Source organism: Coloeus monedula (assembly GCF_965178545.1).
Source record: "Coloeus monedula genome assembly, chromosome: 7".
Lineage (NCBI taxonomy): Eukaryota > Metazoa > Chordata > Aves > Passeriformes > Corvidae > Coloeus > Coloeus monedula.
The window spans coordinates 2,716,353-2,740,904 of NC_138787.1; the positions used below are offsets into that span (position 1 = coordinate 2,716,353).

At 46.8% G+C, this 24,552-nt stretch overlaps 1 protein-coding gene across 3 annotated transcripts in view; it reads left to right on the forward strand.

Moving 5' to 3' along the window:
- The window catches only part of FN1 (fibronectin 1), a gene marked incomplete at its 5' end in the record, with an annotated part of 51,364 nt that extends 28,726 nt beyond the window's left edge, over positions 1 to 22,638 (forward strand). Inside the window, 22 exons of one of the 3 annotated variants that reach the window (XM_082284601.1) lie at positions 627 to 818; positions 4,437 to 4,619; positions 5,902 to 5,991; positions 6,120 to 6,389; positions 6,739 to 6,855; positions 7,210 to 7,374; positions 8,037 to 8,192; positions 8,939 to 9,052; positions 10,679 to 10,948; positions 12,746 to 12,933; positions 13,967 to 14,054; positions 14,232 to 14,408; positions 14,635 to 14,724; positions 14,929 to 15,108; positions 15,650 to 15,739; positions 16,556 to 17,022; positions 17,565 to 17,703; positions 18,606 to 18,770; positions 19,827 to 19,952; positions 20,522 to 20,628; positions 21,163 to 21,273; positions 21,611 to 21,950. In XM_082284601.1, the coding sequence (XP_082140727.1) occupies positions 627 to 818; positions 4,437 to 4,619; positions 5,902 to 5,991; positions 6,120 to 6,389; positions 6,739 to 6,855; positions 7,210 to 7,374; positions 8,037 to 8,192; positions 8,939 to 9,052; positions 10,679 to 10,948; positions 12,746 to 12,933; positions 13,967 to 14,054; positions 14,232 to 14,408; positions 14,635 to 14,724; positions 14,929 to 15,108; positions 15,650 to 15,739; positions 16,556 to 17,022; positions 17,565 to 17,703; positions 18,606 to 18,770; positions 19,827 to 19,952; positions 20,522 to 20,628; positions 21,163 to 21,273; positions 21,611 to 21,685 (3,560 nt within the window). In that variant the 3' untranslated portion in view covers positions 21,686 to 21,950. Of the gene's footprint in view, positions 1 to 626; positions 819 to 4,436; positions 4,620 to 5,901; positions 5,992 to 6,119; positions 6,390 to 6,738; positions 6,856 to 7,209; positions 7,375 to 8,036; positions 8,193 to 8,938; positions 9,053 to 10,678; positions 10,949 to 12,745; positions 12,934 to 13,966; positions 14,055 to 14,231; positions 14,409 to 14,634; positions 14,725 to 14,928; positions 15,109 to 15,649; positions 15,740 to 16,555; positions 17,023 to 17,564; positions 17,704 to 18,605; positions 18,771 to 19,826; positions 19,953 to 20,521; positions 20,629 to 21,162; positions 21,274 to 21,610; positions 21,951 to 22,511 lie in introns of those variants that run through there. The other 2 variants (XM_082284599.1, XM_082284600.1) reach the window with 2 other exon arrangements.
- Between the last annotated feature and the right edge of the window lie 1,914 nt (positions 22,639 to 24,552).

Sequence of the window (24,552 nt, forward strand, 5' to 3'; positions counted from 1 at the left end):
TGTAATTCACAGTTAACTTGCCGTAGGACTCTTAATGATTTACAGTCCATGTAAAATGCTATTTTGGAACATGAATGTGTTGGAATATTTCAGCTGTTTTAAGGATTTGAAGGGTTTCTTCAGGTATCTCCAGTGGTTGAAGAATAGTCCAAGGCAAGGAAAGCAAAATGCACCATAAAGACTTCTGGAAGTGACAAATGAGCTTGTGCAATTGAAAGTGAGCATGGAAGTTCTGAAAGTGTTCAGGACCAACTCCTCTCCCACAATAGCTGATGGGAGCTGCACAATTGACTCTTGTAAGAGGTGGATTGAAAGTTTTTGAAAACCCCTGTCTGTTGGTAGCTGAATCTTTCCCTGACAGAGTCCTGAGAAAAGTTCCTCTCAAAAGTCCTGAGACTTTCAGTTTGGTGAGGTCTCAAAGGGAACTGAAATGCTGTGAGGGTGGCATGGCTAGCTCCTGGGAAGCTCATTTTGGAGTGCTTGACAAAGCAACCTCTCACCTGCTGGGTTCAGGGTGACAAAATCACTTGTGAAACGTCATGTGTTTGCTTCAGATGTTGCACTGAGGCCTCTGCTATGAATGGATACAGCAGGAGATTCCTGACACTGGCCTCCCTGTATTTCAGGCATCAGCGGGTACCGCGTGACCACGGCTCCCACCGACGGGCAGCAGGGCTCTACCCTGGAGGAGGTGGTGGGTGCAGATCAGACCACCTGCACCTTTGAGAACCTCAACCCCGGCGTGGAGTACAACGTCAGTGTCTACTCTGTCAAGGACGACCAGGAGAGTGTCCCCATCTCGGAAACCATCACCCCAGGTAACGAAAGGATGAGCAGCACTTTCAGCTGCTCAAGGTCAAATGGCTGAGCCCAAGAGCTCTACGTTGCAGAACTTCTATTAGTCTGGTGGTGGGAGGGCTTAGACTTCACGTTTAGTCTCAAGAAGCAGAATAGCCATGTTCCAACATGCGAGAGAACTTGTAACACCTGTGTACTTCTCTGCACGGGCAGCCTGTGTTGTGTGTCACAGGGTGGTGGTAAACACATGGATCTGCTCCATCAGTACACTGAGCTGGGCAGCTGCAGGGATTTAACTTAGCACTGAAGTGCCCCAGCATCTGGAGCACAGCTGGTGGGAACAGGAAGTAGGTGAACAAACGTATGAGTGGGAAGTGAGCACAGGAGAAATTCTGGCAGCAGTAGTGGCAGAAGATCACTTGAGCACAGTGGAGAGGAAAGCCAAGATGGAAAGGTCCATTACTGTAGCACTAGAGACACAGAGTGATGTGTGCCACCTCACATGACGTCTGTGGGGACTGCAGAAACTGCCTTTGTAGCCACAGTAGCAAAATTAATGTGCATTTCCCTAAATGGTTGCATTTAGTTTTCCTTTGCGAGGGCTTCGTTTGTTTTTGTTTCTGCTCTGAGATGATGCCAGCTACTGTGTTTGCTTGCTCTTGTAACACTGCTTTAAAATTTCTGTGCTTCACTGAAGTGCTGTGTGCTCCCTGGGGTGAACTAATACTGTGATGCTGCATAGTTATGCAGTAATAGCTTTAGCCCTTCACCATCTTCTGGTGGGGGAAAGCTAAGAATGTATGTGTCTGGCTTTTACAACTCTTTAAAGGTGATATGGTACATGCATTCCATGTGGATAAACAATTATTTTACAGAAAACTGGCTTTTATTTTGTACCTATTCTGTAAAATAAGTGTTTTCCTAGAAAGACATTAAAATAGAATATAACCACTATTATTAAAGCAATATTTCTGTCCATAATTCCTTTTCAAACTAACTTGTAATGAACCGAATGGATCTTTCTCACTTACTGATGTCTGATCCTGAGTGAGGAAGAGCATCCATTAGTTCCCACTGATTTCAGGATCACCCTGATAGAAGTTACACAGCCAAATCTTGTGGCTTAAATCAATACCAGTTTATTGACTTGAGCAACTGAAGGTTTGGCCATTGTCAATTAAAGATGCCTCTAAAATTACCCACTCCTGCCAGTTCTGCTGGTCATAACATGCAGGAAATGAGCACCTTTGCTAATGGAGTATCAATTGGGAAAACAGTCACAGCTGTGCTTATTTTCCCTACAGAAATTTAGGCAGCATCTAAAAGGTCATTAAAGAGCATCCTTATTCAGTGGCTAAAATTTGAGATTTTGAACAATTTTAGCTGCATATGTCAGGCTCTTGGCCACATCATGTGCTGGGCATAACCTCTGAATTTGGGGATGTTGTCACTCCGATAGAATTAATATCATCTAAAGGTCATTTTTAACCATTTACCCTGTTTCCAAGGAAGTGCTCTATTACTTACTGTTCCATATTGTCCGGTTTTAGCACATATATTGCAGCAGTTAGTTGGTAAGTAGAACTTGAGGAATTCTGGGCCAGATCCTCAAGCCTTTGCAGGGATTTGAGGCTTTCTTCCAAGTGCAGTGTAAATAGTTCAGACAGTGGATGATCTGCCCTGGAGCTTTCTGAAGGTTCTCACCAGCTGAGGGTCTGATTTAGTCCCTTCAAATGAGCTGATGTTTTTGTGATCCCTGTGATAAAAGTTAGATTCATCGTTTGAACAAAACAAGAATTTTAGAGGGTCGATCAACTATTATTTCAGAGTTGTTTTATTTACACTTCAGTAAACTTTGCTCTCTTGTAATTTACCTGTAAAAAGAAAAAAGGACTGTGTTTCTTCTGCTTCTGTTTTTGTCAGAAAATGATGGGTCTTTGTGGCTTATCATTGCTGAAAGTAAATTTGTTGCAAGTTAAGTGCCTCTTGTAGGGCTCTTTGAAAATTGTATGTCTAAAGAGGATCGGGGTTTCAGCTTCTGAGGGGATCGGGGTTTCAGCTTCTGCCTGCCCAGGGGAGCAGCTGGAGACTGCACTGAAGGGTAAATATAAGAAAACAAAACTGGAAAAAGGCAAAAACACAACAAGAAAACCCCACCAAAATCCTCCCTTTTCCCCCAAACCCCAAGAGAAATTCTGCATATCACCGCAATTGCTTCCAAAGTTCTGTCGATGTTAATAGTGATGAACACTGCTTTTTTCTCCCTTGTCTTTCTTTTGCCTCCGTGTGTCTCTGCCTCTCCCGTTTGCTCTTTAACTCATTAGAGGTGCCCCAGCTCACTGACCTAAGCTTTGTTGACATAACTGACTCGAGCATCGGCCTGAGGTGGACCCCGTTAAATGCCTCCACCATTATTGGGTACCGCATCACAGTAGTTGCGGCAGGAGAGAGTGTCCCTATATTTGAAGATTTTGTGGACTCCTCAGTAGGATACTACACAGTGACAGGCTTGGAGCCGGGCATTGATTACGACATCAGTGTAATCACACTCATTAATGGCGGAGAGAGCGCCCCTACCACTCTGACACAGCAAACGGGTGAATTTTGAAAACTTCTGTGTTTTGTGGGCGGTGTCACTGGCTGTCACTGGCTGTCGGGGTGCCGGGGCTTTGTCAAAGAGGAATTGAGCCGCTCGCTGCGGGGAGGCCAGACAGACCCAGCTCGCTGCTTTCCCCGGATGGCAGCTGGGGATGGATGTGCACTGCTCGCTTTCAAATTGGAGGCATGTTAATGCCATGAATGGCTGCAGACTTGCCAGGCTCATTCACCTTCTGCTAGTCAGATTTCCAGGATCCAGCTGGAATGAAGAGCCTGAAACACGAGCTGTGTGTTCGCCAGACTTTAAAACTGTGATTCCCCAAAATAGGGGTGCTAAAAGGCGGAGTAGATCAGCAGACACCCTCCAGCCTTGACAGCTGTTTGAGCTTCCAGCAGCCCGTGTCCGTGGTGGCCCCACTCTTTCCACAATGCCCCAAAGGATGCAGATGGACACCACTCCCTGAGTACATGCCAGTGACAGCCATGCCACACCGTCAAGGGTCTCTATAGTGCATGAGCTGAAGGCGAGCTGGAAACTGGTTCTTGCATGAAATCTTGTTGTGTTTGAAAGTCCTGAGGCTGTAAATCCTTCGACATGAGTAGAAGTAGAGTCATAGGAAATTAGTGATATACCCTCTCCTCTCCTGTGTATGCATGTATGGATTCTAGATGAGATTACTTTTCCATCTGTAAGCTGCTGTATGGCAACTTTAAACCTCTCTTGGCACCACATCTGTAATACAAAATCCAGCTGCTAGAAGCACATTACTGAAACTTGCTACCTTGTTTTTAAATTAGCCCCGTGGGGTACATTTAACATATCAGGAATTGCCAAGAGGTTAAAGCAGCCTGACAGTAGTGCAGACACATTTTTCTCTTGACTGTAGTAGAACCAAATGTAGTTTAGAAGTCTGTTTGCATGAGTCTGATGCCGTAGTCTGTTGTGCATGAGATACTTTCTCTGGTGATTGGTTCCCTGAACAGACATCTTGATCGATATGAATCTGAGAACTGAGGTAGATTTGTTCTTTGCTGTGTAGCTGTGCCTCCTCCCACTGATCTGCGCTTCACCAATGTGGGGCCTGACACCATGAGGGTGACTTGGACTGCCCCGACTTCCATCGTGCTGAGCGGTTTCCTGGTGCGCTACTCCCCCGCCAAGAAGGAGGAGGATGTTGCAGAGGTGACAGTCTCACCCTCAGACAACATGGTCATCTTAACAAGTGAGTGGGTTACCTACATAAGTCAAGCATAAGAGGCCCCCCCCATCATAAAATCATAGGATTGATTACTAAGAGAAAAGAATTCCAAGGCCACTGAGTTGAACCATCATCCTAGCTCACCACCAAGCCATGTCCCCAAGTGCCAATCCACACACCTCCTGAACATTTCCAGGGATGGTGACTCCACACCTGACCAACCTTTCAGTGAAGGAAATTTTCCTGATGTCCAACCTTGACCTCCCCTAGTGCAACTTGAGGTCTTTTCTTGTCCCATCACTTGTTACCTGGAGAAGAGACTGACCCCCAACCTTCCTACAGCCTCCTTTCAAGTAGTTGTAGAGGGTGAGAAGGTCCACCTGACACAAGATGAGGCAAAATAAAAATTGTTTAAATGTGGCTGGCCAAGTTCTCAGCTGATCTAAGCTGATGTTGCAAGTAGCCTCATACAAACTCACACTAAGTGTGGTTTGACCTCTAGCTTTACCCAAGTTAAAGCCAAACCACAGGCAAGTTTTTTCCTATCAATCCAAGGACAGTGGTGAATCAGGTGATGAGGCAACTGCATTGATTTGCAGCCTGGTTAGGTATTAACAGTAAATACGTGTTATTCACCTGGTTTGCCAGTAATGTCAAGGACTTCCAGTGCAGAGGTTCAGGGAGAGGATCAGAATATGCAAAAGGTCATTGCTCCTTTGACTTTGTATGCTCAGACCAGAAAACCCATACTGTTTGGAGCGTTACAGGACATGGCAACAAAATGTGGGCATTTTCCAAAAGCTGACAATTTTTGGGGCAAAAGCTGTGTGGTATTTATAGTTGGGGGTTTTTTCTCACTATCCTAGAATCAGGTTGGTTAAGGGAGGGACAATACCTGCTTTCAGAATAAAAAACTAAATCTGGAGCTTTTCTGACTTAGAATAGCTGTGTTGGAAATCCTTGGCCCTATTTCAGTTTATATCAGCTAAATCTGTGGCCTGGTGCATAACTAAACTAGTAGATAACTAGAAGGGACCCTGTAAAAAGGTAATTGCTTCTAGTCAATCCCCACAAACTAAGGGAGCACTGACATAGGATATCATGCTCCTTCAGGCTAAAGCACTGCAGAGAACCATAATGCCACAAAAATAACGGATTCAAACTTTTGGTTGTCCTGGAGGCTCACATCTTCCATCAAGCAAAACCTGATTGTCTGCTAAGAAATGCAGTTAAAATTGTGTAGGTTGATTCACTTCTTGCTGTTAGCAAAGAAGTACATCCAAATTCCTGTTCTTCAACTCCACAGACCTGCTCCCTGGTACTGAATATCTGGTGAAAGTCTACAGTGTTTCCGAGCAGCGCGAGAGTGCGCCTTTGTATGGAATCCAGAAAACAGGTACTTGGATGCACATGTGGTTAATGCCATCCTTTAAGAATTCATTAATGGGACTTCATTGCTTTTTTTCCTGTGATGACACCAAGCAGTTTGGTTGAGGTCAGTCCTGTGTCTCTTGAAACACCTAGGTCTCGATTCCCCCACCGGCCTCGACTTCTCAGATATAACTGCAAACTCCTTCACCGTGCACTGGATTGCTCCTCGTGCCACCATCACGGGCTACAGGATCCGCTACCAGCCGGAGCAGGGCGGGGCCCGGCCCAAGGAGGAACGTGTGCCCCCCTCAAGGAACTCCATCACCCTCACCAACCTGCTGCCAGGCACCGAGTACGTGGTCAGCATCATCGCCATCAATGGCAGGGAGGAGAGCCTGCCCTTGGTTGGCCAGCAAACAACAGGTGAGCCTTGAGGGAATGCTGGATTTGGAGTGTCCTCTAGCAAGGCAGTTGCTGTTAAACCACATCTCCCCTGCCAGCTTCACTCGTGAGGAAATGCCTGTGTACTGAGGTAGGGCCTGATTTAGAGAAAGGTGGTAGGACCCATGCTACTTTCAGATGTTTCTAGGGCCAGCAGAACTGTTTTCATTAAATCCAGTGCAATGCCATATGGTTTTTAACCAGATCCATCTCTTTGGAGAGGAGTGTGCACTGAGCCAGAGGACAGACAGATGAGTAGCGGAGGTATAAGTGGAGTATGTAGCTGATGTACAATTGTGTTGAAACTGTCTTCTCAATTCTGTTTTTCTAGTGTCTGATGTTCCAAGGGACCTGGAAGTCACTCCTACCAGCCCGACCAGCCTCAGGATTTCCTGGGATGCTCCTGCAGTGACAGTCAGATACTACCGGATCACTTATGGTGAAACAGGTGAGGGCAGGCTGTGACAGCCCGTCACAGACCAGAAACTCTATTCTGACACCATTAGAAAGCAAGTAGCAAAGGTACCTTGGACTGTAGCGGACATATAGGTGCCTCTTTTAAAGAAGAGCAAATCCTATTTTGTCTACCCAAAGGGAAAGAACATCTGGAGTATTGCAGTAATTTTAGAGGTGGTTCTGTGTACATATTTCATTCTTGGAATGGTCAAAACAACTTTGACCCAACAACAGGGTTCTGTCTTCAGCTTGATGTTGATACAGGACTGTCCTGGTTCTTGTAGTGATTTTAAATGCATGCTTTACAGATCCCTTACATTTCTTTTTTTTAACCTACTTTTCCTAGGTGGAAGCAGCCCCGTACAGGAGTTCACAGTGCCTGGCACCGTGTCTACTGCCACCATCACTGGCATCAAACCTGGTGTTGAATACACCATCACTGTGTATGCTGTAACTGGCCGTGGAGACAGCCCTGCCAGCAGCAAGCCAGTCACTGTCACCTACAGAACAGGTGAGACCTCATTAAATCAAACAAACAAAAAAAATGCCCCACAGCTTTGTGTTGGCTTTTCCCCATAAATGTGTATCACTGATCCCTGGTTTCTTTTAGAAGCCATGGGCTATGGGGCCATGAGTTTCAGTGGAGCTGTGTATCTTGGTGGCCCAGCATGATAAGTGATGGGGCACAGAAGGGGATCGTGGATGTGAAGGAGGGGAAACCCTGTGCAGTCCAGATGGGGATAAAAGCAGTGCCTGACTGCTCATTGCAGAGTGGAAATCCTGTTGGGCTCTCCTATTGTGGGGTCACTGCTATCTTAACTCTAGTGCATCACTGTCAGATTATGTGATCCTGAGACGACCTAACTTTCTAACTCCAAGACTGTTGTCTCCCTCCTGATTTGGATATAGCTTAATCCTACTCCTGCTGTAGCTGCAGATAAAGGCATTTAATAGCCTTTAAACAACAAAAATCCTCAACTAACATTGCTATGAGATCAGTCACCCACACATCATGGTTAAGGCTTTTTTGCTCTGGGCTAGCATGAGGCACAGATAAATAGCAACATGTGTTTTCTCTTCCAAGCAGTGCAGAATAAAATTCAGCCAGGACACAACAGTGGAGGGAGGGTTTCCTGTACCAACATACTCAGAAAAATTATTTTTATTACCCAGAAATAGACACACCATCCCAGATGCAAGTCACCGATGTCCAGGACAACAGTATCAGCATCAGATGGCTCCCTTCAACATCCCCAGTCACAGGGTATCGAGTGACTGCTGTCCCCAAGAAGGGACACGTGCCCACAAAAATTAAAAATGTCCCTGCAGGTAAGAGTCATGACATCCTTCACTGGATCTGTAAAGAATGCAGGATGTGACCACTCAAATCTTGCTGCTGCTTGTACCTTTTCTTGCCATCCTGATGACTTTCCATTGTGTCTCATGCAGGAGAAGCTAGGGCAGATTTTCGCCCCAAAAGCTTTGTATTTCTTTGACACCACTGTATTGCAAAAATTTATTCTTGGCAGCCTCAGTGTGCCTGAAAAGCACCTGCATTTCAAAGAAATACCACTGGTTTTCTAGCATCCAGCAAAACTTGCTCTGAAATCCTTCTGGAGGTCACATAATGTGACCCTTGCTCATAGCATGGACTCAGTCACATACACCACAGGTGTGTAGTGTAGTACCTGTGGAACCTGCTGTGTCAGCTCTCAGGAGCAGTGCATTTTGTGGGATCAGCAGAGCACTTGGGGATGCTTGTGATGCAGCTGAGTTGATGGTCAGTCTTTACCCTGGAAAATGATGAAAGCTGCTCTCCCTGTGCTTTGTTTTACCCACTGTGCTAACCTGCCCTTTCAGCTGTGCAGCCTTGGAGCAGGTACAAATTGCAGTTGTGCACTGCCAGAGAACCATGGTGCAATTTAAAGGCAAATGTAATTTGTCAATCCCGCCTTGTTTTAATTACACTTATTCATGGTATGGCTTAGACAGGCCATTCAATCAAGGCTGTTTTGAGGCCAGCTCTCTGCAGCTTTGTGCTGTTCTTTCTGACTGATGGTGTTCTTTCCTGCCAGATCAAACTCAAGTCACTATTGAAGGTCTGCAGCCCACAGTGGAGTACACGGTCAGTGTCTTTGCTCAGAATCAGAACGGAGAGAGCCAGCCCTTGGTTGATACAGCTGTCACCAGTACGTATTTCACTTCATGGGAACAAACACGTGTTTTCTCTTGATGTCTGAACCTACTATCACATTCCCAGGGAAAGCAAAAACCAGGGTCCTGGTCTCCAGGAGAGAGTGAGGTGGTTTGCTCTGTGAGAAGTACCATGCACCTAAACTGCAGATGCTGGCACAAATGCAGTCCCTCTGCCTCAGACACTGCCAAAATGCAATTTCCTGCCTCCTCAAAATGCTGTGCTTCTCATTTTCTTTCACTAAAGCCACAAAGTCTTTTGGGGTTTTGTTTGCCATCAGCCAATCAGTGGATAAAATATGCCAAGATCTCCTTTGTGTGGAGCTAGATGGCAAAGGTGATTCCAGTTAAGGAACTGGACTGGGATTGGGAGCACTTGCCCTGTGTGAGGGAGTAAAGGAAACTACATGGATTATACCAAGAATTTGGGATGAAGCACTGCAAAAGAAAGAACAATTCAAGGTTTGAGGTGCCCTGTACAAAGCAGCAGTCTGCTCAGGACACAGGAGGGACCTTGTAACTCAGGGATATCTCTGAGGTAAAGTGCCTTTTGAGGGACACCTCTGGGGTAGGGATTTGTGTGATTGTTACTCTGCTCAAGCTTGTATTCAAAACCGCGACTCAGCCCCAAACACTATAGACAACAGGAGCTTCTCCACACCTTTGCAGAGATGGGTGAAGTCCACATTCAAACCAACAAATTCCTGGACAAAAATCACCTTTGCCAACTAGAAAATGTAGAAAATTGAGGACTAATACAAAATGGCAAATGAAAAATTGGAAACCTTACAGAAAAGTAGGATTTTGATCCAATATAAAAATGACACGCTACATCCTCCCATTTTGTGTAACAGATGGGTGTATTTCTGTGGTAGCCACTCAGACTTCTGAGGAGCAAGGCTCACTTCCCCTGCTGTCCTGCACTGAGCTCCCACCTTGCCAGGAAAATCCCATGAATTGGTTTAATTGGGAGGTGTGCGTGTCACCCATCTGCACCTGTGGACATTCCCTGCGCACTCAATATAAAGCTGAAGTGTTTCTAACTGATTTTACAATATAATGTGCTGAGTAATTTGCTTTCTTGATGAGTGTGTTAATTGGATATTAATTTATGAAAGAAAATAGCGGGATGGATTCTCCTTGGACTGGCACTTGCACAGCAGCTCACAGTGATGAACAGCAGGTGCTGTGAACCCAAACTTACAGAGTCAGGTGGGTTCTCTGGCTGCTTTTAGCACTAGTGACCATTTATGTGGGAGAAATGGGTCTTAAAATTCCCATTGCTTTTTTTTCTCTTGTCCACTTTTAAAGTAGCTTCATGCTACTAGAGTTGTGTGAAAAGGGTTTTGGTGCCAAGTGGACTCAAGAGTAGGTAAGAATTGGTGTCCTGGCTGCTTTGAAGGTGGCAGTGCAGGTCTTCTTGGTTTCCTGCTGCCTGGCACCAGCAAACTCAGCCTTAGGGATGTGAGCATGTGTGCAAGGTGCAGCACAGAGGAGAATCCAGTGCCCCCTTGCCACGCCAAACCAAAAACTGCTTTGCATGTAATCGAAATGCTTTTTATTTTCCTCACCCACAACCTGCTTTTTATCACTTAACCTCTTACCGTTAATTTGCCTAACAGACATTGACCGCCCTAAAGGACTAACATTCACTGAGGTGGATGTTGATTCCATCAAAATTGCTTGGGAAAGCCCGCAGGGGCAAGTCACCAGGTACAGGGTGACCTACTCAAGCCCTGAGGATGGAATCCATGAGCTATTGCCGGCCCCAGGTGGCGAAGAAGACACTGCTGAGCTGCATGGCCTCAGGCCAGGTTCTGAGTACACTATCAGTATCGTTGCCATATACGATGACATGGAGAGCCTGCCCCTCACTGGGACCCAGTCCACAGGTACAGCTCCCACCACCCCAGCAGGCCATGGCAGCAGCGGCTTCTGCCCCGAGGGGTAAAGTGTGCTTCCATGTGCAACTGGTGTTTCGTGCCGGGACAGCCCCAGGGGCAGCCCAGGGGATGGGATTGCTCCTGAGGGGTGGCTTAGCTGGGGCCATAGAGCTGCTTGCCAGCAGAGTCAGCCTGCACACACATCAGGGAAGGCAGGAAAGAGAGCGGGATTGAAGGAGCAGATCCTAGAGAAAAGAGGGAGGGGTGTCCTGTCCCTGGTCAGGGCGCCTTATCTGTGGTGAGCGCTCTCACAGCGCTCTTGTCTTGCCTTTAGGTTATGGGAGAGCTGAAAGCACAGGTAGTGACCAACAGCAGAGATGAGGGCAGATTTCATCCCCTGGGGGCTTTGCTGTTGGATGGAGCCAAACATCAGCAGGAAGGGCTGGGAGATTGCTGAACCCTCAGGTCTCACACAGCCTGCAGATCCCTCACTGGCACTGCTCTAGGGACCACAGCCCACTGCATGCCCGTACCCTGCACCCTCATCACCTCCATGAGAACAGGAGGGTCCCTTCTGTGCCAGGCTGATCCAGCTATAATTCCATGCATTGAAAATTCCTTGATGAAAAAGGAAAATTACTGCAAGGAATTAGCTTAACATTGCTTCCAGCAATATGGAATCCATTGCAAGCTTCCAGCATTACCAGATGTGGCTTTATTACAAAGACAGGTAGCACCTGTGTAATAAAGGTCTCCCATTCATTTGTGGCTGAAAAGCTGGCACTTTAATTCCAGGGGAATTAAATGGAATGAATTTAGTGGGTCCTAGTGTACAGATTTACTGTGCTAAACTGAAGCAAAGTGATGTAATGATGGAACATCTGGCTGACTGCCTGCCAGAAATGCCAATATAGTACTTTTTCAAACCCACCCTCTGTGATTTACCTTTTGTGGGCTGTTCAAAGGTGGATTTGAAGTAATTCTAGACTTTCCATTGACTCTCATGGGCTTTAGATTGAGCTCTGAGCAAAGCCAGAAGGAAGAATTATCCTGTATTTCTACTTTGTTAAACTGGAAGGCTTTGACAGCAATGTGCCATAGTGGGCACTGTGGTAAGGTATATCTTTGTTCTGTTTACAGCCCCAGGCTTAGCAACAGTAAGGCAAGAAAATATTTCAATGGACACTCCTTTTTTTAGGCAAACATTTGTTTGTAAGGATATTGGATGTGTTAGCTCGTGAACAGGCTCTGGTGTGATGAGCCTCATGGCCACCACAGCTCTGCTTTTCCATTGCCTTGCTCGCTGTGTAAGTGGCTGTAAAATGCTTCCCCTCTCCATTTGCAGTATTTTTGTATCTTCTCTGCAATTCCTGAGCCTGCTTCCTACTTACTTTTGTAAATCATCCGTTGTATTTTAGAAATGAACAGACAGGGACAAGTGGAGCAGGACTAAACCGTGAGCTGTGTGATGAAAAGCAGAGACTGGTAGAACAATTAAAATAGACTGGCCTACTAGAGATTGAAGCACCTTCCTAAGCCTTTACCTTATATTATAGCAAATGTCATTACTCACTTAACTTCAGGGTTGAAGCATTGATATCTCCTTATTTCTGCTGAAAAGAGTTACTGTAGATTTGAGAATCTCCTCCTGAATGCCATGTCCCTTCCCACAGTGCTTTATGCCTGTGTTTGCACAAGGCACTCCACTTTCCTGGCCTAAACCTGTCTCCTGTTCAGGAGAGAATATTGTCTTATCCAAGACTGTCTTTTCTTAAACTCACCACACGCTAATCTGGATTTTTGCAGCAATTCCACCTCCAACAAACCTGAAGTTTACTCAGGTAACTCCCACCAGTCTCACCATCAACTGGAATGCACCAAATGTTCGCCTCACTGGTTACAGAGTCAGAGTGAACCCCAAAGAAAAGACTGGTCCTATGAAAGAAATCAACCTTTCTCCAGACAGCACATCTGCAGTCGTGTCTGGCTTGATGGTAACTTTTTTCTTTGTATTGTGGGAAGGAGATGTTGGAAGCAATTTCAGATTCCTGGGTCAGGAACTTCAGTTGGAATAGATCATTACAGCTCCTGAGGGTCTGGCTCTGAAGCTGATGGCAAGTCAGACTGCAGCTACTCAGTACTGTAGTTTTTTTAAAAGCCAAGTAATTGGCCAGCTGAATCTGCATTCTACCCCCTTCCTCATCTAGTACAGAGTGGATGCCTAATCAAATGCAAATTATCAGGTTCACAATCAAAAGTAACCCAGCAAAATGCTTTTACTCATCTTTCACAAAAGAGGTCAGATAAAGTGATGCAATGTGGAGATTTCAAGCTGTGATATGGGAGCTCTGGCAGTCTATTGCCTATTTTTAAGACATCTGCAAAATATAAGTTAAAAATGCAAGTCTTTTGTGAGTAGGCTTAAATTTGCTATATAGCCATCTTCTCCACTGGAAACATTTCAGGAGTTCCTGAACTGGAGAAGGCTGAAAATCACTGCTTTTATGGTTCCTGCAATCTTAAAAAGATACTGATCTGTTTTTAAGGAGTTTTATGAATCATTTTCAGAAATGAGCCTTTAAAAACATTCTAATCTAAGTGGACCCATGGTCTGATGCAGCCAAGAACAAAAACCCCCATGCTGTTACTTCCACAATTCTCTTTTATTCATATTATTTTATTCCTTATCATAGCAAATGACATCCATTAACTGGGAAAAATAGAAGGGAAATTAGAGTTTTTCTGAAGAATCAGCTTTGAAGCACAGTTTCTAAAATGAGGGGTGATAAATAAGCTTCTTCCAGGATTTCTTGTGCTCCTGAGTGTGCCCTGCTTGTCAGGGTCCATGTCTGCTCTTTTATTACAGCTGGAAATAATTAGAATTATCCCATCAGTCCTTCCCTGACTTATTTTAAGGCTTCCTATTTCAGTAAGTGGTGACTGAGAAACGTGGCTCCACCAAACACTGACTGAGGAGTATTTCCCCCTGTGCCTTCTCGTAACGTGGTGTAACTCTGTCCATTCTAGGTAGCAACCAAGTATGAAGTGAGTGTGTATGCCCTGAAGGACTCCCTGACCAGCAGACCCGCCCAGGGGGTGGTCACCACCCTTGAAAGTAAGTGGTGGCCCTCCCCAAATGACCACTTAGTGCTGTGTGGGTGCAGTGGCTGGGAGCCTGCTCCACGTCCAAAGTGGGGCTCTATCCAAAGCTCCATCCCAGGCTTCACCAACACTTGGCTGATGATTCCCAGTCCCCACTGTACTGACAGGACCCCTTTTCCTTGTGGTGCAGATGTGAGTCCCCCTCGCAGGCCCCGGGTGACAGATGTCACTGAGACAACCATCACCATTACCTGGAGAACCAAGACTGAGACCATCACTGGCTTCCTTGTGGAAGCCATTCCTGCGGGTGGCCAGAACCCCATTCAGAGGACCATCAGCCCTGAACTCAGGAGTTACACTATCACTGGTAAGTGAGGGCTTCTGCAGCTGCAGGGTCATAGCAGAAAGTACACTGGGTTCTTGTTTTGGGACTCAATATCCTTGATGAGAAATACTGTAGGAACAAAAGGTGGGAAAAAACATCTGAGGTATCAAGACTAGGCTCCAAGAAGAGATTATTGAAAGACATTCTGATGGCCATCTTAGGTGGCTTCCTCTCCTTAGCTAACATCTGTGTTTCAACTTCATTTTAGGCTTGCAGCCTGGCACTGACTACAAGATCTACCTGTACACTCTGAATGAGAATGCACGCAGCTCCCCAGTGGTACTGGATGCCTCTACTGGTAATGATCTTGTCTGACCTTTCTGCTCTTCTGAGTAATCACATATGGTAGTTGGGAGTTGTCTATATCTGATCACGTTTAATATTCCCTGTGACTTAGAGCAATAGGTTTTACTCCCAAGTTTGAGAAGGGTGTCAAGCATGTGTAGCTCAGGTGAAGCTGGTCTTTTCTGCATTTGACCCGTTTTCTTTTGTTTCCACCCAGCTATCGATGCTCCTTCTAACCTGCGCTTCCTTACAACCACAAGCAACTCCCTGCTGGCCACCTGGCAGCCTCCCCGAGCCAAAATCACTGGCTACATCATCAGATATGAGAAACCTGGCTCACCAGTCAAGGAGATCCTGCCTCGCCCCCGGCCTGGCACCACCGAGGCTACCATTACTGGTGACTGTCTTGTCTGGGAGCTCTTCACCTGAAACTCTTGAATTGAAAGAGAGAGGGAGGGGGAAGGCCTAATTATAAAATGTGTTGATGATTAGCTAATAGAGAAAGTTGTGTTCCTTTATTGTGGTTTCCAGTACTAGAGAGTGGTCCTAGAAGCACACCTGTCCTATAAACACATTCCAATGCACTGGTCAGAGCAACCACCACATTTGAACGGTTCAGTGTTTGCTTCCACTGTCACCACAGTTATTGTCCTTTCAAGGAAAAAAGCCCATGATTCTGGCACCCCACCAGTCACACGTGGTGAAGATCCCTTAAGTTTGAGTCTGTGATCCCAGCTGACGTGATCAGATTGCAGACTTGCTCTGAGGAGCAGGAGGCTGAGCTCTCTGCACTCTCCTGAAAACCTCAGATCTGAAATACACATACCTGATACTGTAGCCATTCTCACCTCTCACTCTGCCTTAGATCTCACACATAATCACAAAAGAAAAGCAACTCATAAGTCTAAAATTGTTTTATGTCCTCCCTTCCTGCCTAGGTCTGGAACCTGGCACTGAATACATCATCTACATCATTGCTGTGAAGAACAGTCAAAAGAGTGAACCACTGGTTGGCAGAAAAAGGACAGGTAAAACCAAGCTCTGGATTGTTCTGTGCCAACAGGAGATGTCTTCCAGTTGGGGAATACAGTTGGGGAGACATTGAAGGACACTTGTGGAGGACTGAAATAATGTTTTTTAAAATATCCTGTTCACATCACTCAGCCACACCTTTTCTTTGAGTCAAATAGGCTTTGTAAGGAGATTTTCCTTTCTAAGGATGCAGGAGGTACACTTCTAAATTTATATTAATCACATTTACCTGTGTTTGAACACTAGGAACAGAACAGTGTGCTTGGTGGGTGATTCTTGCTTGGGTACCTAATTGATAATTAAATCAGGGTTAACATTACTGTCTAACACTTGATGGCATCAAATGCAGAATCCATTCAATTTATTCCTGTTGCATTTCTCTTACTTTGCAACTTTCACAGTACAAGATTGAGATACCTATAGCAAGCAAAATACCAGCTGGGCATGCAAATGCAATCAAGGAGCAAGTTTCTTCCTGCTCACCACTGATTCCTCTTAAAATGATAATCTGCAGCTATCTCTTGTAATCATTTCTTCTCAATTTGAGCAGTGGTTTTGGCATCTTTGGGTTGCAGTGTTTGGAAGTGTTGCTCAGCTGTATGAAAATTTTATACTGACACACTTCTTATGCCTATGTGTGAAAGAGAGAGATAGAAATTACCTTTACAATCACAACAAGGTCATAAAAAGTGTGTTATGTCTTGGGATAATTGCTAATATTTGATGCTTGGAGTGGGGTAATACAGCTGTTTCATTTGCCATTGTTCCTTTGCCATGCTTTGCTTGATGGCCTCTAACCTTTCTTTGGCCAGATGAGCTCCCCACGCTGATTAGCAGACCACACCCCAACCAGCCCGACATCCTGGACGTGCCTTCCATTGATGAGGGGACCCCTTACCTCACGAACAATAGGTATGACAATGGCAACGGTATCCAACTTCCAGGCTCCTCTGGGCACCCTCAGACAGTAGGACACCAGGGGCAGCAAGTCTTCTTCGAGGAGCACGGGTACAGGCGGCCTGGACCCACCACAGCCACTCCCCTCAGGCCGGGATCCCGGCGGCCGCTGCCCAGCGTGGATGAAGCCATTGAGATCCCGGGATACCAGGTGCCCATCGTCGTGGAGCCCTCGTACCCGCACTCCCGTGGGCCCCGGCGCAATGACACCACAGGGCAAGAAGCCCTTTCTCAGACCACCATCTCCTGGAGGCCGCTGCTGGAGAGCTCTGAGTACATCATCTCCTGCCAGCCCGTCAGCCAGGACGAGGACACTCTGCAGGTAATGGGGCTGTCTCAGCAGAGGGACAGTGTAGCCTCACCTGGGGCAGCCCCCAGTCCCTCTGCTGTGCTAAGGAAGTGGCAGGAATCAGCCTAAAGAGTGTGTTTAACACATAGCTGAGATCAGGATGGATAACAGCCTCCCTCCTCTCCTTTATGGAAAAGACTACTGGATGAAACTGCAAAACCAGAACGCTTTGAAATGCTGTCAGCAGTGACACTTCACCAGGGCAGGGGACAGTAAGCCGAGTGGGAGTTTCAAAGATTGAGGTGCTGCTTGTCCAAGCTAAAATACTCCTCCTGTATTTCCTGTGGTTTCCCTGAAATGGCAGAACTAACCCTCATGATCCATAGTGCAGAGTGGCCAAGTTTAACTTGGTGTTGTTTGAAGTTCTCAGAGTATCTAAGGGGAGTGGTCTGGCTCCATCATGGTACAGAGCATAGGCGTCATCCTAAACACCTTGTCTTTCCTATGAGAGCAGTAACACCTAAAGGGTATTCCCTCCTCCCTTTCTGGTGACCTGGCATTGTCTCTTGTTGCAGTTCAGGGTTCCTGGCACTTCCTCCAGTGCCACACTCAAGGGTCTTACAAGAGGGGCCACCTACAACATCATAGTGGAAGCCCTGAAGGATCACCGGAGGCAGAAGGTGCTGGAGGAGGTGGTCACAGTTGGCAACACTGGTAAGGAACAGTCTCAGGGAGTCTGGCTGAATCTGTGTAGCCCCTGCCTCATTCCCTGTACTCAAGGTAACCTACCTGGTACCCAAGCTTGGCAATGGTTCAGAAAGGAAACTTCTCCTGACAAGGACAGTTCATAGCAGGACCCTGGGACAAGGGATTTGTGAGGTCCTCTGGTTTTGGATAACTGACACACACTGATGGTGGGATGAGAGCTATCCTGAGCTGCTGTGTAAGCACAGAGAATGTGCTTTGAGGCTCCAGGCACACCCCAAGGCCCCAAGAGAGATCTGGTACTTGCTGTGCTTAAAGGGAGTCAGAGTCACTGGTGCCTCATATCTGTCATAGACGGGACCATCAGCTCTTACCCTGATCATCACACACTGAACTCGTGGTTGTGAAGCCACCCACCTGCCAGCCAAGGCACACACCCAAGGTGTCAGATCACTCTGCCCAGCAACAGGGTCTGCTCTCCTTCTCCCAGCCCCCTGCCATGAGATAGAACCTGCAACACCCCAAAAAAGGGCACATCATGCAGCTACCAACCCCCTGCTGTTCTCTCAGCATCTTACAGCAAATTTTCTCCTAAAAACAGGCAGAGTCAGATTGTTGCTCACCAGCAGCAAATGCAAAAACTCACACTTGCTTGAAACTTGGCAAATCAAAATGAAAATAGCCTTCATGTCAGTTTTTTTTATCATTCAACTGCTTGGACACATGCAGATGGAAAATAAATCACAGGGAGCTGGGTTGCTGACAGAACCATCAAGTATATGCCCATGGGGTAGTTCCATTCCTGCCAGGATATTGCAAGAAGAAGAAAGTGTGTATTCACTGAAAATCATCCTGTCCTTCAGCAGTTCCCATGCTGTGTGTGATGCCTGTTTCTTCTCTTTTTGTTCCAGTGTCTGAAGGACTAAACCAGCCAGCTGACGACACCTGCTTTGATACTTACACTGGCTCTTTCTATTCCATTGGCGAGGAATGGGAGCGCTTATCTGAAACTGGCTTTAAGCTCTGGTGCCAGTGTTTAGGCTTTGGCAGTGGCCATTTCAGATGTGACTCTTCTAGTGAGTAGCTTGCTGTTAACCATCCCCATCCCCACTCTCCCCCAGCACCAGTGCCATGTTTGACAGAACCAGCCTCATCCAAACATGATGCAAATGAAGGCAGGATCTGAAGTCGTTAAACCAAAGCAGTGTTTTGCATCATGAGAAGTGATGGAAAACTTTGGTTACCTCTGAGCTGTGCAGCTAATCTAGAATTGCCATCAGCAGCAATCAATATTGTATTGATAAGTGATGTTTTTACCTTGCCAGACATGTCTGGGTAGTATGGGAAAGTGTGGATTTCAGTGGGTATTATAGCCAGTGCTGGTATTACAATAAATCTGGCTTGCATTGCAGGCAGCCTTTGCAAAGCAGCTTGCAAAACCAGTTTTCTAATTTTCTAACACTTCTGCCCAGGGCATTAAGTTTTATTCTTTGCAGAACTGTGGTTTACATGGAAGAATATCTGACTTGATGTAAGGGAATGGAACAAAAGTCTGTGATTGAGCAGTTTAACACAACACATACCCAACTAATTAAAATTAGGCTTTTAAATTGTGGGATAAGCTCAGCAAAGAGATTATTTCTGCAATTTCCATAGACTCAGAGGAGTCTATGCAAAGACACTTAATTTTACAGGAAAAGACACTTATTTTACAGGATTAATATTTATATTTCATTATTTGATACACATGGCTTACCCATTGTGTCTTGCAAGATTGTGGTGAAGTTTATACTGGGTATTTGTCCAAAAAAAGAGCATTTAAAATATTTTTCTCTCCTTTCCTGCCCCACATCTATTAAATTCCTTTTCATTTCTTTTCTTCTCCTATGAACCAAACCTCCTCTCCCCATTCTTTGTCACATCCTACTTTTTTCCCAACAGCCTCTACACATTTCCCAGTGCTGGAACAGCCTTCAGCAGTTAAAAACTGCAGGAGCTGAACCCATTTCCTCCTTGGGACTTAGATGAGCTGAAAAGATTCTTTCTCCTGCCCTTCCTGAGACAATGCCAAGCTATTTTCCTCCTGCTGCATGTGGTATAACTACTGATTCTTGTTCCTCTGCCTTCTCCAGAGTGGTGCCACGACAATGGAGTTAACTACAAGATTGGGGAGAAGTGGGACAGGCAAGGGGAGAATGGCCAGATGATGAGCTGCACCTGCCTTGGGAATGGAAAAGGAGAATTCAAGTGTGAACCTCGTAAGTCTCTTTCTGCTGGTTAGTCTGGGCTCCCATTCAGGAAATCTCAGCATCTCAACTCTGTCCTGCCAGGGGGACAAGCAAAGTACCAGTGTATCAGTGCATCTGATTCAGGCTGAACTGTGACAGCTTCAGTCTGTTCTCGCAAGAGCTGAAGGCATAAATCTCACATTCCTGAGCTTGAAAAGAAGGAAAACCTTTTGTTAGCTCAGGTCACAGCACACTGAGCACTTGTCTTCCTCTGGCCCTGGAGCTGCACACCAGGGACATGTCACTGCACTCAGATGGGTGGATTACCCCAGCTGCACTTTCCTGCAGGGCCTGTCACCTCAAGCTCCTCTGGCCTTCCCTCTGTGACTTAAACTTCATTGCTCTTGTCAGGAAAATACCCTCCTGTTGTAGGTTTGAGCTGTGAACATGACTGATGTTCCCCTGCCAGTCAGGGAGCCTCTGGTCAGACAAGGGGAGCATGCCTGTGCAGGGGCTCTCCTTCTGATCACCAGGCTGCTTTGAGCATATTTAAAGCCAAGCCCAGGCCCTGCAGCTGAGCTCTGCCTGTTCCTCCACAGATGAGACCACGTGCTATGACGATGGGAAGATGTACCACGTTGGGGAGCAGTGGCAGAAGGAGTACTTTGGGGCCATCTGCTCCTGCACTTGTTACGGAGGACAGCAGGTGAGCAGGAGGGATGTGTTACGTTGGACACAGGGAGTGGACAGGGGTGGCTGTGCTGGGCTGCACTTCAAAGACTGCTGGGTTTCAGGTCATGGAAAGGGCCCATAGAAGAAAAAAAGCAAGTAGGAGAGCTGAAGTATTTGCATCAGTGCCTGTGTGGTGTAACACAGGAGCAGCCTTAGTGGTGGTGGTGGCGGCTCTGTAGCCACATGTATGAATGTTCATGAATTAATGGCTTGAAGATGGAGGGTAGATTTACATGGGATATTAGGAAGGAATTATTCCCTGTGGGGGTGGTGAGGCCCTGGCACAGGTTGCTCAGAGAAGCTGTGGCTGTCCCATCCCTGGAAGTGTCCAAGGCAAGGTTGGATGGGGCTTGGAGCAACCTGGGACAGTGGAAAGTGTCCCTGCCCATGGCAGGGGAATGGAATGGGATGGGCTTTAGGGTCCCTTCCAACCCAAACCAGTGTGGGATTCCGTGAGCCCTGGCAGCTCCTTGGCAGTGGCACCGACGTGCCCGTTCTGTCCCCACAGGGCTGGCGCTGTGACAACTGCCGCAGGCCCAGCGTGGAGGTGGCCCCCGAAGGCTCTGCTGGCCACACCTACACACAGTTCACACAGAGGTACCACCAGGCCACCAACACGGTGAGTAGAACTTTCCTTGTCTGCCCTGTCCTGGTGTGATTCTGGCATGGGCGGCGGGGTCTCTGTAGGGCTCGAGGGCGAGAGCAGCATGCGGGTTCGTGCTCCCCCAGCAGTGCATGATGGCCCCCAGTGCACACACACACTGCTTGAGCTCACCCCACACACACAGTGCCTCAGTCCCAGCAGGGCCTCATTGCATGCTCCGAGGCCGTAGTGCATGGAGTGATTTCCAGCTGTGTGCTTTGTGCTGGGAAACAGCCCCACGGGCTGCCAACAGCTCCCAGCACAAACCACACCCAGGACAGAGCTCTAACTGGATTTCCTTCCCTCCTGACAGAACGTCAACTGCCCCATTGAGTGTTTCATGCCCCTAGATGTACAGGCAGACACACAACATCCACGGGGACAGTAACATCAAGCAAGACTTCTTGCGGCCATGGCAACAGACAAACCAAAGTATAAATCCCTATGTGCCACGATTACCATCCAAACTGGAGTGATGCTAGCAAAACTGCATCTAGTGAGAATGGCCCCTGCTCTGGAGCCATTTTCCCAGCTTAAGCTCAACTCACAGCTTCTCCAAGCGCCACTCTTGGAGTGTTTCAGACTTTCTCATGATTGATAGCAATTGTCTTGGTTTTGCTCAAAGTGTTGAATTCCAGTCAATATTTTCAAATTTAAAGGGGGCAAAAAAAAATGGAGAGGAGGGGGAGATGTGGTAAATCACAGATTTGGTGGGGGATCAAAATACTGAGGGGGAGGGAGGGTGTACAAATTCAAGGTTCCTGTGCTATGCAAGAACATTTGAGTACAACATTACTGAGGTTTAGGGATAGGAAAGTCCACCAAACACTTCTGCTTTCACATAAGCGTGCAGCCAGCAATAAGATAGGAACAGCAAATCCAATCACTGTGATATTTAAAATATGCACAGTCCTAATTCTTTCTTGATGATCCTAGTATTTTTCTAGCTGTATCTTTATATCTCATACTGTTATTTATCAGTTTTGTTCCCCTGACCTTCAAGTGTTTTTATATGGGAATAAAATGTATGGAAGACACTTAGTATGCAGTTGACAAAGAGGAATTTGGTGTAATTATGATCAGTGATTATTTTTATACTGTAAGTGCCAAAGCTTTACTACTGTGGAAAAGAAAAAAAACCAACTCTTTTAATAAAAAGATTTACAAACCAGACATACAGTTTAAGGGATTCTCTTTGCTGCCGTGGAATTTAGGATGAAGATGATTATTCTGAGCTGGATAATTCTGAGCTGGATAATTCTGAGCGGGATGATTCAGAGCTGGAGTAACATTGCCTTGACACAAGATGGAACAAACATGCCCAAGAAGAGTGAAGTAAACCTCAAGAGAATATTGGTAGAGCAGTTTGTTAATTAAAGGCTTTCAGCTGCACCCCTGGCCCTGTAGAGCGCAGACAGTGGGTAGGTATGGCCCGGACAGGAGGCACAGGCTTGCTTTGGGGCAACAGGGAAGGGAGGGAAAGGCAAACAGCCCCTGCTTTTGCTGATGAACTGAGCTAGGGATGGTTCCATACCTAGAGTTAAATAAGCTTTCAGAATTAAATAAGCTTTCAGTGGCACAGTTGCCAGAATATCCAAACCTGTGAAGCTGAATGATTCAGAACCCAGCAGGAGCTGGCACCAACTGGGTCTAAGCCTGGGTGTTACAGGCACAGGCCCCTTTCTTGTCTCCTGTGCTTCTACCTCATGGTGGGGAGGGAGGTAAAAAAAATGCTCCTCACAACCCTTTTGCAAACAAAGCCAGTGTTGATTAGAGTGAACCAAACCAGCAGTGAGTCCCTTTGCTTGCGCTGCCACGACCTGTACAGCCTTTGCAAACGCAGAACAGGACAGGTCCTGTCATGATTGCTCAGCCCCCTCCCCTGGCTACACATGCACTGTACTGCTCCAGTCACTGGGATTCTCTGGATCCAATAAAGCATCACATGAAAACATGGTTTGGCTTCTTGACATGTGGCAGTTGCTGTCAGGGATTGCTATCTACAGAGCACCCCAAACCTCTGCAAAGAGTGGGGTGGTTACAGCAGCAGTCAGTTCTACCCCCGCAGTGTTCAAAAGCCAAACAAGTCCCTTATAAAACCTGAGAACTAGAACTAGCCTAGACAGAGACACTGAGTAATTTCCCATTAAACTAGACTGGTTTTCCCAAGTGAGGGCTACATACTTTGGACCAGAGAACAACTGCAACAATCCTTTCATGGTAAATAATTCACTTTGCTGATACACTGAAGAGGAGTTATAGCCCACCTCCTCTCCTCTGTCACATCACTTGTACCAGCAGCAAACATCTCCCTTCCCCACAGGGAGCATTTCAAGATAAAATCACTTCAACAGCACATTTTCCCAAGGTCCCTGTAGAGAGGATTGTCCATGCCTTAAAGCACAAGGTGCTCACAGCAGTGCCAAACCCTGCAGAATTTAAGCCCTTAGCAGTTCTCCAGAAGAGGAGGCACATCTCCACAGGCTTTGTCTGCTCAGCTTGGGGTAGAGCCCAGGACCAACCACTCAGGGCTCTCTGCTCCAGGGTCAAGTCCCCTGGTGGCTTGGAGAAACAAGTCCTCTGTTACTGCTTGCCAAGGCCCAGAATGCTTCCTCCCTGCTCTCCGTTCACTTCCACGCTTTGGGAGCTCTTGTGCTGCCAGCACAGGGCCTGCCAGTGATGGTGCAAATCCCAGCCTGGCAGCAGCTGCTCCTCGGAACACATCAGCTGCAGGAACATTCCCTTTCCTCTGGGACACAGACACCAAGCAGAGCTCACAGGCCCCTTTTCATCCCTGCAAACATCCAAGGGAGAAGTCCTTCCTTTGGCCAGCAGAGCAGCAGCCTTCAGGAGGGGCTCTTACCCATCACCCCAGCCCTTTCCTACAGCCACTCTCACAGCTTCAGGAGAAGCTTCCTTCTGGAGGAAGGTGCCAGGCTAGTTGCAATTGTCACTGCAGCCCACGGGACAAGCCATTCCCAGAGACATTCCTGTGAAGTCACCTCACACCTGGAACCAGACCAGAGATTTTTATCATCCTTTATCCACTCAAGTGGGGCAGGGTCATCAAGAACTCTTGTTTGGGACATTAAACAGTCCAAGTTACCCCCTCTGACAACTCCTGCCTGTCCTTTAACCTTACCACAGGCACAGCAGGCGGCAAAACCATCCCTCTACAGGTGCTGAGATGTTGTGTACAAGTCATGCAGCACAAGCAAAACAGCAGACAGGCCCTAGAAAGGTATCACCCTAGGC